Source organism: Aethina tumida, chromosome 1 (genome assembly GCF_024364675.1).
Source record: "Aethina tumida isolate Nest 87 chromosome 1, icAetTumi1.1, whole genome shotgun sequence".
Lineage (NCBI taxonomy): Eukaryota > Metazoa > Arthropoda > Insecta > Coleoptera > Nitidulidae > Aethina > Aethina tumida.
In genome coordinates, this window is record NC_065435.1 from 77395917 (window position 1) to 77410964 (window position 15048).

General features: G+C 30.6%; 4 protein-coding genes across 6 annotated transcripts; 3 read left to right on the top strand and 1 right to left on the bottom strand.

The window, feature by feature from the left end:
- Positions 1–615: 615 nt before the first annotated feature.
- On the bottom strand, positions 616–5974 carry LOC109608350 (gamma-tubulin complex component 6). Of its 2 annotated transcripts, none has more exons than XM_020024776.2 (10): positions 5832–5974; positions 5564–5775; positions 5225–5513; positions 4939–5175; positions 4676–4884; positions 4335–4624; positions 4053–4275; positions 3766–4000; positions 1477–3158; positions 616–1428 (listed from the first exon to the last, which is right to left on the bottom strand). In XM_020024776.2, exons 1-10 carry the CDS (start codon positions 5965–5967, stop codon positions 898–900), a joined length of 4044 nt encoding a protein of 1347 aa, XP_019880335.2. In that variant the 5' UTR covers positions 5968–5974; the 3' UTR covers positions 616–897. The 2 variants fall into 2 exon arrangements, with proteins under 2 accessions (XP_019880335.2, XP_049817248.1); XM_049961291.1 differs by lacking the exon at positions 616–1428 and having other exon boundaries at positions 1507–1712; positions 1777–3158.
- An 82-nt stretch (positions 5975–6056) lies between these two features.
- On the top strand, positions 6057–6894 carry LOC109608639 (glutamyl-tRNA(Gln) amidotransferase subunit C, mitochondrial). The gene is made up of 2 exons (XM_020025148.2): positions 6057–6610; positions 6662–6894. The coding sequence occupies exons 1-2, from the start codon at positions 6300–6302 to the stop codon at positions 6819–6821; spliced, it is 471 nt and encodes a 156-aa protein (XP_019880707.1). The 5' UTR covers positions 6057–6299; the 3' UTR covers positions 6822–6894.
- LOC109608628 (DNA polymerase subunit gamma-2, mitochondrial) lies at positions 6824–8020 on the top strand. Of its 2 annotated transcripts, none has more exons than XM_020025137.2 (3): positions 6824–7420; positions 7470–7656; positions 7713–8020. In XM_020025137.2, the coding sequence occupies exons 1-3, from the start codon at positions 6824–6826 to the stop codon at positions 7994–7996; spliced, it is 1068 nt and encodes a 355-aa protein (XP_019880696.2). In that variant the 3' UTR covers positions 7997–8020. The 2 variants fall into 2 exon arrangements, with proteins under 2 accessions (XP_019880696.2, XP_049817230.1); XM_049961273.1 differs by having other exon boundaries at positions 7476–7656.
- Positions 8021–11649: 3629 nt separating this feature from the next.
- On the top strand, positions 11650–13841 carry LOC109608947 (chymotrypsin-like elastase family member 1). The gene is made up of 6 exons (XM_049961274.1): positions 11650–11747; positions 11810–11988; positions 12138–12292; positions 12488–12580; positions 12632–12768; positions 13543–13841. The coding sequence occupies exons 1-6, from the start codon at positions 11682–11684 to the stop codon at positions 13738–13740; spliced, it is 828 nt and encodes a 275-aa protein (XP_049817231.1). The 5' UTR covers positions 11650–11681; the 3' UTR covers positions 13741–13841.
- The last annotated feature ends 1207 nt before the right edge of the window (positions 13842–15048 follow it).

A 15048-nucleotide genomic window follows, 5' to 3' on the forward strand; every position in this document is an offset into this window, starting at 1 on the left:
TAATAAAAGTAATTAAAGTATTTTATTTTTTTCTATATTTTGAAAATTCAATAAACATCATACGTCAATAAATTACAAAATTAGAAATTATATAAATTAGACATTTTATTTTAAGCCAAATTAACGTTTATTGATAATTTTATCAAACTTTATAGATATAACGAATCAAATATTTTATCTATACTTACCAGATTAGATTATCCAACACAAGTTATCCACATTTAATGTCCATCTTTGTAATTATTATTTAAGATAATAATTATTTACCATATATTTAACCAGTTTTTAACAATAAAATTTAATGTAAGCTAATTAGTTTTATTTTTAAATAATTAAATTACAATAAAAAAGTAATAAACAAAATTTAGCTTATAAAAGTAATTGAGTTGATTAAACTTACTAAAATATTTAGAAGATCTAATAAATATAATTATAAATTGTGTAAATCAATAATATGCCATTTTTTCAAACCATTGGTAAAAATGAAAAGAATATTTTAACTATATTTAAGTTAGTCTATTTTAACTATTCTTTATTAAGAGAACATTGATTGTACTGATTATTTTAGGAATTAAATTTGTTTATTATATTTATGTTCTTCAATAAAACTACATACAAGTTAAATACCTTTATTTTTAAATAGTAAAATAATAATAATAATAATAATATAAACAACAATAATGAATCTCATAAAAGTAATTGAGATGTTATATTCTATTCATAAAGATCCAGTAAATATATAAATTGTAAAAGTTGAGGAGGATAACTTCTGTTAGTCGCATTTTGTAACACTTTGATAAAATACTAATGGTCTAATGTAGTAAAATTTTTCAAATATAAACTTGATTTTATTTTTTACAGAGCGAAATATAAATAATTAAAAAATATAAAAAAAAATTATGTTTTACTCTTACTAAAATACTCATATAGATCCAATAAATATATAAATTGTAAAAGTTGAGGATGATAACCCGTTTTAGTCACTTTCTTTAACACTTTGATAAAATACTGAACTAACGCGATGAAGTTATTAAATATAATTTCTATTTTGACAAATGACGAATGAACGTAGACGTGATCTACACATTTCCAATTTTTTGGCTGTATATGATTGTTGAATTTGAAAATAACAATAAAAATTTTCCGAATAATATCCTTAAACGGACTTGTTTTCTGAGACAAGAAGCACTTGTGCAGGATATTTTTGATGTAATGCATGTGAAAATGATACAAGTCATCGATGTTTTTTGCCTCGCACAAATCCTTCTTAATGTTTGTCCATGCGTTTTGCAATACAATGCCGACTATGTAATTTTGAATGCACTGGACAACGTGCATCATGATGTGTCTGTAACATTCCACTTTTCTGAAATGTGGGGAAGTGGTTAAAGGTTTGGCTTTGTTACTTTTTATCATAACTTTTAAGTCCTAAAAACAACGCATTAATCATTACCAAACGCTGACTAGAACACTTACCATGAAGGATTTCTTCAAAACCCAATCAAGACGTTTCAACTTCATCAAAAATCTGAAAAGCTCGTCGTATCTAGCAATTATGTCCGATGGAAGGAGAATGTTCATAGGCCATTCCATTTTGTAGGTTAAAGACAAACAATCTAGTACGTCTGGATTGCTCAAATCGGAACCTTTAGGTAAGTTGTTAATTTTAAAGGACAATCCCGAAGCATTTTTTGATTTCGTTTTGAAGAAATCTAAAACTCCGAACGCCACATTGTGCAACAGCCTACAATTTAAGTCTTCCGGTTGTGCACTTACTTCATACAACTTTTCAAACAGGTTTTCGGTCATATTTCTACCAAATTCGCCATCCTGCATGAAAAAATAATTGCGCAAGGTATTGAGGTGGTTCAAAAATTGTAGTTTTTCAATGAACAATTTCATCAGTTCGCTGTTCGCAAGCTTGGTTTGCGCTTTCAGCGGTTCCATGATACTGTCAATTATAAATATTTTGGTGCAATTGGTGAAAATGTTTGCGGCCTCCTGTTTGGTGATTAGTTTGGAGAACGACCTCGTCGTAATCTCAACTGTGGGCAACTTAATCTCCGGTTCCACACTGAAGTCGAAACCTCCGTCATCGGTTTGTCTAGTTTCAGATGTTGTCGGAATACTATCCAGTATTGTACTTGCCGGAGTGTGCAGGCCGCTTGCAGGTATCACATCACTTAATGGAGTTGAATCCACCGACATCGGCGTCGGTTTTTCCGTTTCTTTCGATTTTTGCAAGTCCAGCGTTAAAGACTTAGACTTCTTCATCACATCAATCTTGCTCTCCGGTATATTTTTATTAGCTTGGTCCTCGTTATCGTTGTACTGCATTCCATAGCAATTAGGCGATGTCATCATCATTTTATTTCTGTTGATCTGCAAGCTTGTCATAGGTCTAGATTTTACAACGTCTTCTGTTCGAATATCAATACCAAACTCTGCCGATAAAATTTTCACTTTGTTGCGTCTTGCTTCCATCATTTGCGGAGTCAATAGAGGACTTTTTTTCAGTGGTTCATTATTTATTAAACCCATTTCTTCCGTCATTACCTTCTTCTTTATATTTTTTGCCACTTCCAAAATATTAATTGTTTTGTGTATGCTTTCGTCGTACCTTTCCTTATCGCTTTTGGGACTAGTCGTAGCATCGACAATTTTATTCGCGTTTAACTCATCCAAATCTTTATTCACAGTTGAGGTTTTCTTTTGTATATCTACCTCTGGCTTCTCATTGACAACTGAAGTATCTTTAACCGAAAATGTTAAGTTAGATTCTGAGTCATTTATGGTGAAATTGGAGGCGATCTTCACCACTTTTATTTCATCACTGGTTACGGAGACTTTATCAAGCTCTCCTTCAATCAAAATAGCTTTTAAAGCTTTGTTATTGTTCGCCATCTTCTGCAGTTTTAGTTCAGAATCGGCGCACAAATTCGAGTAATATTCTATAAGTTTAGTGGATTCTTTATCGATTAGATCTTGACGTTTCTGTTCTAAGGAAGCGTTTTTTTGTAACATTTTCATTTCTCTTTCAACTTCTTTAGCCACATGCAATTGTTTCATTTCTAGTGCAATGTCATATTGTTCTTTTAACATTTGGAATTCCTCTTGTTGTTTTTCGTTCACGATCATGTCGGTCCTTTTTCTTTCGACTGAAATATTACATTAATAAATTAAGGGAACCAGCGTTAAGCTAACTAAGTAAATTGTCAGGAAATTTTACAGTTAATTTTAAATTATTTTAAATAAATTTTCTTTTTTTTGTTATCTCTGGAAGATTTTGAATGGCTTATTCATAAATATACAGTTAAGAGAAGTGATTCATTAGAAGTGCAGGAACTAAAAGGTCGATCTAAAATTTTGAGTTGCTGCTCTAGCGGTAATATTATCCATTTTTATAAAATATTTTCTATATGAGCTGTCATAAATAAACGTGAATATCAAACAGCTAGTTGAATATTTTGGAATAGCTCTTGATAAAATACTTTTTTGTTAATAAACTTTTCTTCATTAAAAAATTTGGTAATTCAGACATTTTAGTCAACCGAAAATTTTACTTAGAACTTAAAAATGATTTAATATTTGAGTTCCATTTGAAAAATGAATTGATAATATTTTTTAAGAACGTATATCATGATAAAATTGTAACTAAAATTTCAGATTGTCCTTTTTAGTTTTCTATAAACCTTCAATGAATTAGTAAGGTGAACAACTAGTGAATGATGATGTAAATATAATATAAAGATATGTAAGAATTACGTTCGAGTTTTTTAAGAGTAACACTCCTTTTTTTGGCTATGAGATTCAACAGGACGGGATCAGGTCCTTCACATCTGTCTAGATATTCCTCCAAATCAAATATTCCGCCGCAGTCAGAGCAAACTTCTAAGTAATAATTCATGGTGCTTTGTTTCAGTTCAGCTAAATGTTCACATGTCAAACAACATGTGATTATAGGCGGTTTATTGCCTGATAAATATACACATAGTTTACTCTAAAAAACTAGAAAATTAGTTGCACATATTTTTTGAGAAGAGAATGCTTACGTCTTGATCACATAGCTTCAGAAGATTCATAAGTTTACCACAGTAAAAGATGTCATCCTTAAAATCTGTTAGAAAGTCAGGCACAATGTCATCTCTGAATGAGACACTTCTGGTCCAATAGGTTCTACCTCTAGTGGGAAGATATTTAACATTTACTTGAATAAAGAACTCTCCATAAGGATCATTGATTATACCTTCAAGTATCCACTGACTTAAAAAACGACTAAAAATTAATATACACATTAATACAAAACTAATATAATTCTAATGATTAAATCTTACTTAAAATAAACTTGACAACAAGGATAAAGTATGGAATATAGAACCATTAGAACATTTCTATCACTGATAGCGAGAACTGTTTTATACAGATAATTCAGCAAAGCAACCCCATGGGGTATGAATGTATCTTCAGCAAAAGGACCAATTTTACATATCGAAGCTAGAGTTATAATTTGAGTCCTGACAATATGTGTTCTATCATGTAGCATTAATATTGCAATATCATCTGGTATGCCCATTATTGCAGTATTGTAGAATTGTAAATACCTGCCTATACTCTTATAGAACTCCTACAAATTTACGAAATTCAATTACAATATTTTATAAACAAATATACTTACAGTAATTATATATCCTTGAAATTCGTATTTCCCAGTGGCAGGATTAGGAGTGCTTAAATTAGACAAGGCTTTGTAGCAGGTGCCAGCAAACAGCAGGTCCTGACAGTATGTTTGTAACGACATAGGAGTTATTCCTTCTATAGATATTGATGGCATTATGTAGAATTCCCCGTTTTTGTTCACGCAAAATGAATCAGAGGACATTCCAACTAACAAAACAAAAATATTACACACTTTATCCAGTAATCGGAAAGATATTTTACCTAATAAATACTTTACATCTTTAATAAACGTTCTTTTAGTTTTCATGGTGTATTTTAAAACATTTTCATGTCTGGTTTTATCAGAATAATATAAGAAAGGTAAATTGTCTATCCACAAGGACTGGAGATCTCCCAATTCAGACAAAAATGGTAATTCCTTTTCAGGCTCTAATATACCTAATGCCTCCCAAGTTCTTCTTTTATAAACTGGTAATGTTGTGGCCAATTTCCAAATATCTGTAAACAATTATTAATTTAAGTGTATTTAACAAATTTAATTTAATACTTTCTTCTGGTGAAATGTATCCCTCATCAATTAATGTTTTACTAAAACTTAAATCTATACTTGGAGGATTTTGTTGATGTATCATATCTGGGTCTGTTTCTATGGTGGTACCACTATTTACTGTTGTTGGAAGCCTGACTGAACGTTTACTGCCACAAGTAATAAAAATATGATTCTTCATCAAAGTGTACTCTTGGTTTTTTTCCCATTCCACTTTGAGACTTTGTGGAAGTTCAAATTGCTTCATAAAATTTAAATCCTCTAATATGTCTGGTAAAGCCCACAAATCCTAAAAATAATTTAATAAGCTTACTTTCAAATAAATGAAGAGCGAATTACCAGTTTATGGCTGTCACCAATTGGTTCCCTTTTTAAAGTCAATAAAAATTCTAAAATGTGTTTGAAGTCGTATTGATTTTCCCCATAGGCCTCTTGGGCAACATCTACAGCATTAGACAAGTCTCGGGCCCAGTCAGGAAGTCTATTTTCCACCAACATCATTTTCCACCATATTAAGTCAATCATAGGGTCTTTCCTTAATACTTCGTTATCTAAAGAAAAAATTATATGAAGTACATTGTATAATCTGGAATTTGTAATAAATTACCACTTAATTGGGGATATTTTTTGCCTAAAATTATTTCATAACATTTTGTTCTTATTTTTTTAACATCTTTATGGGCAGTAAATTTTAAACACAAATCTGTAATTAATTGATAAATACTATCTTCATTATTTTTCATGGTTTACTATTCAAATTGATCAAAATATTTTAAACGAATTTTTCGGGTAAACTACCGTGAAGTTAGTAGGTTTTAATAAAATATAAATATATATAAAAATTTCACAGTTAAAATAAAATATATGTATATATGTGTGTATAATATAAGTAAACTGGTTTATACATTTATTAACATTTGTTTCTTTCTGATGTAAATGTGTCACTTATGAAAATTATAACCAATAGCTGTTAGAAACATGCCAAATTATTTTTAGGTTATGTCTAGTTAGAACAAAAGATAAGTACCCAAAAAATCGAAGTTTTAACAAAAACAATCATAACATACAACTTGTCATGAACAAGATAAGACCAATATTTTTTCGTTCCTTTCGTCGTTTTTATTGTTCACAGAAACGATTGACAAGTAGAGATTTGTTAGAACTGGTTCCTCGAAACCCTATAAAGTCTGTAATTGACCTGAAAAAACTGCCACCAAGAACTAAAATTAATGCAGATACAATAATCCATCTAGAACGCTTGTCTTTAGTAAATTGCGCTAATAGACAAGGTATTGAAACACTTGAAGCTGCCATTGAATTTGCTGATCAAATACAACAAGTCAACACTGAAGGAATAGATCCATTAATAACCGTACTTGAAGACAAGTGAGTACATAACTTGTATTTCTCATATATTTTATTATTTTCTTATTTTAGACCTTTAAGAGTCAGGGAAGACACAGTTACAGAAGGGAACTGCAAAAAAGAAGTACTCAAAAACGCAGTTTTAACTGAAGAGGATTATTTTGTAGCTCCTCCAGGAAATATACCATTAAATGCCAGAGAAAATCCTTTGCATGAAAAAGAGGGAATGTAATAATGTCGTTTAATAAAATAATTGAAATGTGTATTAAACATGGCTTCTTTAAACAATTAAATAATGTGCATTATGGCTGTGATCAATTTTCTATACAACCCACTGCTGCATTACTTTTGGAAAATTTAAGAAAAGAATGGACTAAAAGTATTGTTATCAACAAAGATGTAACTGTTGTATTAAGTGGGGAAATTTATGAAGATTCTTTAGAGTTTGTCAGTAGTTTGTGTTCTGAGAAACTTCCTTTTGGTGTTGCTGAAATAAAACTCGAAGAGAAAAATACTAATAAAAAATTTAGAAATTTGACAGACTTTGCAAATGAACCAAATTTCAAAAAACACTTTGTAATGATGGACAATTATGGTATGACCAGTAATTTCTATGTATCACCTAAAGATTCCACACAGTTTTTCCATAATTTCCAAAGGCAAAGAAGAATGTGGTGGAGAAAGTTTTCAGCTGATCCTGGTAGATACTCATTCTCAGATTTGAGGAATGCAGATGAATGTCAAAGTGTTGATATACTGTCTAAGTACAATTGGGGTAAACAAGTCTTAGAGACATTAACGTTAAAAAAAATGTCCAATAAGTCAATACAGGTAATTTTTTTTTTTTATTTTTATGTAATTAATACTATTATTTATTAAGTTTAAGGACGGAAGAAATACTGTAGTTCCAGATTGTATAATCAGTAAAGCAAATCTGATAGAAATGATGGTAAATACAGTATGTGACGCATACGACGAACCGAAGTTTCAAGGGAAACCTAGACCCATGCTGCACTTCCATCGAAAACTTGCACCATACAAAATCAGTTTCGCTATTGATTCTGCCAGTATTATTTCATATTTAATTTTTAATTAAATTGTTTGACTTTTATTGTTATTTTAGAAGCTGCTGGTGTTGCTGAGCTAAAAGACTTGGCTTTATATTTGTGTAGACAGTTAAGGGACAACCATGTGTCCACTTTATACATACCAAGTAGTTACAGACAAAAAATATCAAGCTTATATCAACAGTTTGATCAAATGGGTGTACCTTATAATGTAGTTTTGACTGACAGCACTTTAAAGGATGGTATTGCATTTTTAAGAAGTAGAGACACAACTTTAAAAGAACAGGTGCACGTTTCAGACATTGTTAAATATGTGGAGAAGCTGTTTAAGAATTATTAGTTGTTAATAAATAGTTCTTTAGTACTTTGGGCGTTTTATTTTCCTCTTACGTAAAATATATGTTTATCAAATTAAGAATTCATTGGAAATGAATTGTTAAAATTTACCTGATTGGATTGATATAATGCTAGTGTGTTAAAACGCCCACGAAATGGACGATTTAGAAATACACTAATTAAGAAATATTTCATATTTCGTTACATATAATATATTAAAAGAAATATATAGAAAAGAAGAATCATGGTGGAATTAAAAAGGTTGATCATGTGTAATAAAGGGAAAAAAGAAACACGGCTGACTCGTCTGAACCGTGGGAGAAACATTACTGAACGACAGAAATAGTAAATGTTTGCTCCGTAGTGGCTCACTACTAATGGGAGTCTTCATTCACTAAAATACTTTTTTAAATCAATTTGACTCTTGGTTAGTGTATATTTAGGTTTTTTTTTACAAAAATTTTATAGGAGAGTATTGTTTTCATATGACAACATTTATAAGTCACATATATTTAAAATTTACGGCTAAACCAGAGAAAAATTGTTATATTTTTTTTGCCAAATGTTTAAACTGATTGACAAAAAAAACATTTTGCTTTGTATAATATTAAAACTAAATTAAGTTGAAGTTATCAATAATATCTGTATGAATTCTGGATTGGTGGATTCATGGACCTCTTCATACGAAAATATTTTTTTATATTAATATTAATAAATAGTTTATAATTATTATAACCCCAGAATGATTGGTTCTGAAATCAAATAATTATTCGATTTGATTAGTTTAATTAAACTAATTACCAATTTGTCTATTTATACTCGAATTAAAAAATTAGTATTTTTACGATTACTTTGATGATGAATGAAATAAAAAAAGAAGACTGTCACGATATACTTAAAAAACATAAGGTTCTTAAGCGCCTATAGAAAATTGTTAAGGGGTGTGAAAAAAAAAAATTGTTTAACATTGTACTCCGTTATATATAAAAGGGAATCTGTAATTATATATGTCGAGTTCTATAAGTCCAATGAAGAGGGCGTAACATACTTCTGATTTATATTATATTATATTATATTATATTATATTATATTATATTATATTATATTATATTATATTATATTATATTATATTATATTATATTATATTATATTATATTATATTATATTATATTATATTATATTATATTATATTATATTATATTATATTATATTATATTATATTATATTATATTATATTATATTATATTATATTATATTATATTATATTATATTATATTATATTATATTATATTATATTATATTATATTATATTATATTATATTATATTATATTATATTATATTATATTATATTATATTATATTATATTATATTATATTATATTATATTATATTATATTATATTATATTATATTATATTATATTATATTATATTATATTATATTATATTATATTATATTATATTATATTATATTATATTATATTATATTATATTATATTATATTATATTATATTATATTATATTATATTATATTATATTATATTATATTATATTATATTATATTATATTATATTATATTATATTATATTATATTATATTATATTATATTATATTATATCATATCATATCATATCATATCATATCATATCATATCATATCATATCATATCATATCATATCATATCATATCATATCATATCATATCATATCATATCATATCATATCATATCATATCATATCATATCATATCATATCATATCATATCAATATCAATATCATATCATATCATATCATATCATATCATATCATATCATATTATATTATATTATATCATATCATATCATATCATATTATATTATATTATATTATATTATATTATATTATATTATATTTAGTCCAACCATTAATATTTTTTATATTTACCTTAAATAATGTAAATTATTTATCAATTTTAATGAAATGAATTGAAATATTTAATAAATGTTACGTTCGACATCACCATTGTTCATTAGATGGACAAAAAAATGTTGTCGTTGGCAGACAAAAGCGCAAACGAACTCCCACTCCCAGTTCTAATTAGGCCCGCGATGCCTTCATTAACTGGTCCATCATAAACCGTGCTCCGTAAAAGATAATATTTATAGCGAGTTACGTGACGCCGATGGAGTTTTTATAATCTTCCATTTCGTTACAGTTCAGAAATTATGGAAGTTACATGAGGACAATGCAATTAATATTGATTTTTATTATTAGACTGGGTCGTGTCACTGACAATGTGCTGCGATAAGCACGGCTGTTTTAAAATTCCACGTTGACACGACAAAAACATTAAAATTAGATAATGAAGATGACGCATTAGGCCCATTTTATGTGGGACATTTAATCAAATTACTCTGGCAAATAAATTAACTGTCACAACTAAACACTTTTTCATACACTATGTATATCAATTTGTATCAGAGCAAAAACAAAAGGGCAAAAAAACTATGGAATAATCTCCGGCAATTTAGATTTTCTTGTGGCGTGAACCGGGCCAGTTAATGAAGACATAATGGTAACCGGACTGGACGGTTGAAAATCCATTTTCGCGGCACAACTCCCGCCGAACTTATCGGATTGGGAATCTTTTCACGGTCAATATGGTGTGGGACACGCCCCGATTCGTTCCCGACTCCGGATTATCAGTTATTAGTTATGTTGCGGGACTCAGCCGCCCCCCAATGGATCCCCGGAGTGCGGCGGACGGGGTTTTACGTTCGCGTGGCACGGAACACGCGGACGTGCATGAAATTCGACCCCAGACTGATTCTCCGAACACAATCGCTGTTCTTCATTGGAATTATCAAATTGGATTAAATCAAAGACATTTTTGAGTTAAATGAAACAAAACAATTCCTTCCAACATCAACAACCATTTGAAAACTATTTCGTTGGCGAATATTTACACATAAAAACTGCAGTTTTGCCCTTCCAATTGTCGTAAACCACAATTGAATGGCAATGATGTGAAATGCATCCCCCATTTAAGTGGTCGTCTATAAACAACAGTATAAAGGAAAAGCAAATATAGATATACATTTAATACCATAACAGTAGAGTATGCCTCTCTCTCTTGGGTCCCACAACTACATATCGTTCGTCGGCCGATGCTACAAGCGCTATAGAATTTTATTACTATCGGCTGGCATTTTAACGGGCACTGTTTTCAATTCAAATGCGGTTTTAGTGTCCCTCGTTGTTTTTTCTCAGATAATTTTAATAGGATGTCAACGCGAAGTGCTGGATCGATCGCAGGAAATGTGGAAGTGACGTGTCGTCGTTATGATCACTAGCACTAACGGAAAAAAAACAGATTCAAATAAAAATGGATCTCAATCAGTATAATATTACCATACAAATCGTTCAAACTTTCCTGGTTGTGAGGAGCTCATTTCTGTTTGCGATGGCGACGATTTTTCAGTTTATCGATCACTGTCTCGTCATGTTGATGCTGCGAACAACAGATAATTATTACAAACACACAGATCAGTTCACGTGAGCGTAATTTCAAATAATTATAATTTTTGAACAAGGCCTCCGCTTCCGGTTCTGCCGAACAAATCCGCATATCATTTAGCCTTAGCAGTGTAAAATTATTGGAAATTGAAATGTAAATCCGAATGTACGTCGTTTCCCAATGGCACTTCGTGAATATGATAATGATATTTCTCCTCGCGAACGCTCACTCCCTCCAGGCCATGTCTGCGAGCATTGTCAACGTAAGTATTTGGAACATGCTGGAATCAAAATAAAACTGTGTCTGGGTATTTTTTTTCACCAGGGTAATTACCGACCGACCGAGCCGAAATTGGGCGAGTTTCCCTTCCAGGCGAGCATTCTGCAGAAGTTGAAGGATGGGAGTTTGCACAGCTTTTGCGGTGGCAGTTTGATCCACCACAAGTGGGTATTAACGGCCGCCCATTGCATTCAACTGGATGAAACCACTCCACCAGCTAAACCGTATGTATTTTTAATAAAAGAAATATACAGGGAATGTTTCTTGCTAATCTATACTTAATAGGAAAGATCAGATCGAACAAAACTCCTCCAGGACTCTACGTTCTTGATTGCAGTATCAATCAGTGTTGCTAGAAGTATTTTTGTTTTAGAAAGGAGACTTTTGTGGCGCTGGGCAGCGTAATGAGAAACGCCAAAGACGCCCAATTGATCGGCGTGTCCAAGATGGTGATACATCCGAGCTACTTGTCAACTGGCGGTAGGAACGACATCGGGGTGATCGAGCTAAAAACGTCGGCGCGTTTAGGTAGGACTCGATAATTTCAGTTCCAGTAATCCCATAAGCTGATGAGTCGCAGCTCATTAATATTAAACGCGATAACTTCACACAGACTCACATGAATAAGACAACGTGTTTTCTTCGCAGTCAAACTGGTGATCTTTCAAACACTTTGATGTGCACGTTTTCCCCCAAGTATTTATTATTTACTTTATCCTCCAGGACGAAATGTAAAACTTATTAAACTTCACACCAACAATGCTGAATCTTTAATAGGGACGACGGCCTACTTAACAGGTTTCGGCATAACGAACGGCAAGGCATTAAACAACTGACCTTCATGAATGTCTAATCAGCATTTTTTAGATTTCTATCAGGAACCTACAAGAATGAGGAAGGCTACAATGCATATAAGTGATTACAATAAGTGTATGGGGGAGGAGGAGTACAAGAAGGTGGAAATTTGCGCCGCTTCCAGCATTAAAGAAGGCAAAGCATGCAAAGTATGTTTTTAAAGATATAAGATATAATAGTTTTTTGATGATTAAATATGGTTTGCGGTTAATGGGGTGGAGGAACGGATTTAATGGTCTATATCAAATTTCAAAATTTTTTCATTAATTTAAATAATTCTGAACAGTCCAATATATTTATCCATTAACTAATTATCAATAATATTAATTTTTTTGTACAAATAATTTCATTACAATTTGAATGTTTTACTCTGATTAATTAATCAAAATTAATTTTAATAAAAGTTAATATTTAGTAATATTGTACACCTCATTTAATATTAATTTTACTGCTATGAAAATGATGTTTTATACATTCATTAAATTATAAATACATAATATGTTTAAAATAGCTGTATAAATTTTTAAAAATGATTCAAATAAAATGTTAGTAAAAGGTTAACAAGTTAAAAAATAATTTGTTAAGTTAATAGATCACTTTTATATATCTTGAAAACCAAGGTACCTACCAAGTAGGAGTAACGTCAATTAAATCCCGTCCGGAGGGTTATAAATTTAAATAAATCGGGCCGCAAAGTTAATCCTCCACCTCAATCAAACCGCTGTAAATAAAACCGCGATTCGTTGAAATAAATTCAGCGGTCCGATAAAAATTGAATTAAAAGAAAAAAACCGTCGAGGTAAACCGCAAAGGCACGCCAGAACGTGCACTTTACCGTTCCGCACACCCTAGGCAAAGGGCGAACGTCCGGCGGTTTTATGCTCGGAGTAAATAAAAAAAAAATTGAAATTGAAATTTTCCAGGGAGATAGTGGCGGTCCGTTGACCATCCTTAAAAATGGCCGATATATTCAAGTCGGGATTACAAGCCATTTAGCAATTTTGCCGTTCTGCAGAATATCTTTTAATAATTCAGTCTATACCCGGGTTTCTGCTTATATAGCATGGATCTCCAAGATTACCGGAATAGATTTCTCCAAGTTTAATCCGCCGACACGCTGAACCTGTCCATCATCGCTTTTATTAATGCTTCCAACTATTTGAAACTTAATTTTGTTTTACCAGATAGATACAGAAAGATTAAATATAATATACTCATTGAAGTTGATGTTTTATTTACAAATAAATGTCAGAACATATTTATGTTTTCGCAATGATTGGCTGCGCATGTGACCTAGCAGCACTGTTTCATTCTCAACAATACTAAGACTCTATTATATACTTATTTTAATATCTAGAATAATAAAAACGTGGAGTCACGTTTATAAACATTAAGGAACATAGTTATAAAACAGAAATATGATAATGAATTTTGACCGAACCCGCTTCTAATATTCGGCCCGGTTTTTAATAAGGTGGGGGTCAGAAGAAGTGATTTGTAGATCGGCATTAATGGAAAAACGCTGCCGGATAATGGCTTTTCTGACTTATGCACCGCAATGTCCCATTCCCGGATTATTTACTTAGTGTAAACATTTTTAATATATTGTATATTATCTGTAGCACGTTTAACTACCCTCTTTCCTCTGCTGTTTGCACCCATTGTTTTAGTGGGAAGATGATTGCAAAGAAGATGTTCATATTAAATTTAAAAATTAACTAAAATTTTAATTAAAATTTGTGTACAATATGGAATTATTAGTGATGATTTACAATCGGCACAATAAAATGTAATTTCAGAATCGATAAATCCTTTTACAATACGAGTGGTGTAATTAAGGGCAATTGCCAGTCTGTATTTTGATCTATATTTTACTGTCAACATATTTAAGTATCATTTACTTAATAACACATGCACTCCTGTAATTTAAGTAAGTATACTTTTAAAATGTTTTAATGAAATTTAAGTTAAGTTGTTTATATTGTTTAATATAATAATTTTATCGATTATTTTAGTCTGATGCGTTATTTTAAGTAAACGAAATTTACAAGAACAGCGTATAAAACTTTTTTTAATACGCATCGAGCTCTGAAATTGAATCCATTTCAATTCCACAGTAATATTTCGAGTGAAATGTGACGTTTATTGGTCCGATGATAGTTTACAGGATAAAGTAAACATTTGTAACTCAGATGGATGTGTTTAAATATTCGGGCGCATGTTTTGCGAATATCGCCGTCCATCGTTGATGCGCATTAATTGACAACTCGATGGGAACTAATTCATATTATGACATTGATTTTCTGAAACAATTACGTTGCCATTTAAAATCATTACGTACGATAAAAGTTTCATGAGGAAAATTGTCTGTCATATGCTGTGCTTTTTAAACATTAATTTGGCCCCAACAAACGAAATGTGGAAAATCA

Bases quoted from the DNA above. Each gene is read 5' to 3' on its own strand.
- LOC109608350 (XM_020024776.2), bottom strand. From the start codon at position 5,967: ATGAAAAATAATGAAGATAGTATTTATCAATTAATTACAGATTTGTGT. The intron at 4,885-4,938 runs GTAAAATATCTT...TTGTTTTGTTAG, and splicing joins AGATGTAAAGTATTTATTAG to TTGGAATGTCCTCTGATTCA. The intron at 4,625-4,675 runs GTAAGTATATTT...GTAAATTTGTAG, and splicing joins TTCAAGGATATATAATTACT to GAGTTCTATAAGAGTATAGG.
- LOC109608628 (XM_020025137.2), top strand. From the start codon at position 6,824: ATGTCGTTTAATAAAATAATTGAAATGTGTATTAAACATGGCTTCTTT. The intron at 7,421-7,469 runs GTAATTTTTTTT...TTATTTATTAAG, and splicing joins TGTCCAATAAGTCAATACAG to TTTAAGGACGGAAGAAATAC. The intron at 7,657-7,712 runs GTATTATTTCAT...TTGTTATTTTAG, and splicing joins TTTCGCTATTGATTCTGCCA to AAGCTGCTGGTGTTGCTGAG.
- LOC109608639 (XM_020025148.2), top strand. From the start codon at position 6,300: ATGAACAAGATAAGACCAATATTTTTTCGTTCCTTTCGTCGTTTTTAT. The intron at 6,611-6,661 runs GTGAGTACATAA...TTCTTATTTTAG, and splicing joins ATAACCGTACTTGAAGACAA to ACCTTTAAGAGTCAGGGAAG.
- LOC109608947 (XM_049961274.1), top strand. From the start codon at position 11,682: ATGATAATGATATTTCTCCTCGCGAACGCTCACTCCCTCCAGGCCATG. The intron at 12,293-12,487 runs GTAGGACTCGAT...TTTATCCTCCAG, and splicing joins AAAAACGTCGGCGCGTTTAG to GACGAAATGTAAAACTTATT. The intron at 12,581-12,631 runs GCAAGGCATTAA...AGCATTTTTTAG, and splicing joins AGGTTTCGGCATAACGAACG to ATTTCTATCAGGAACCTACA.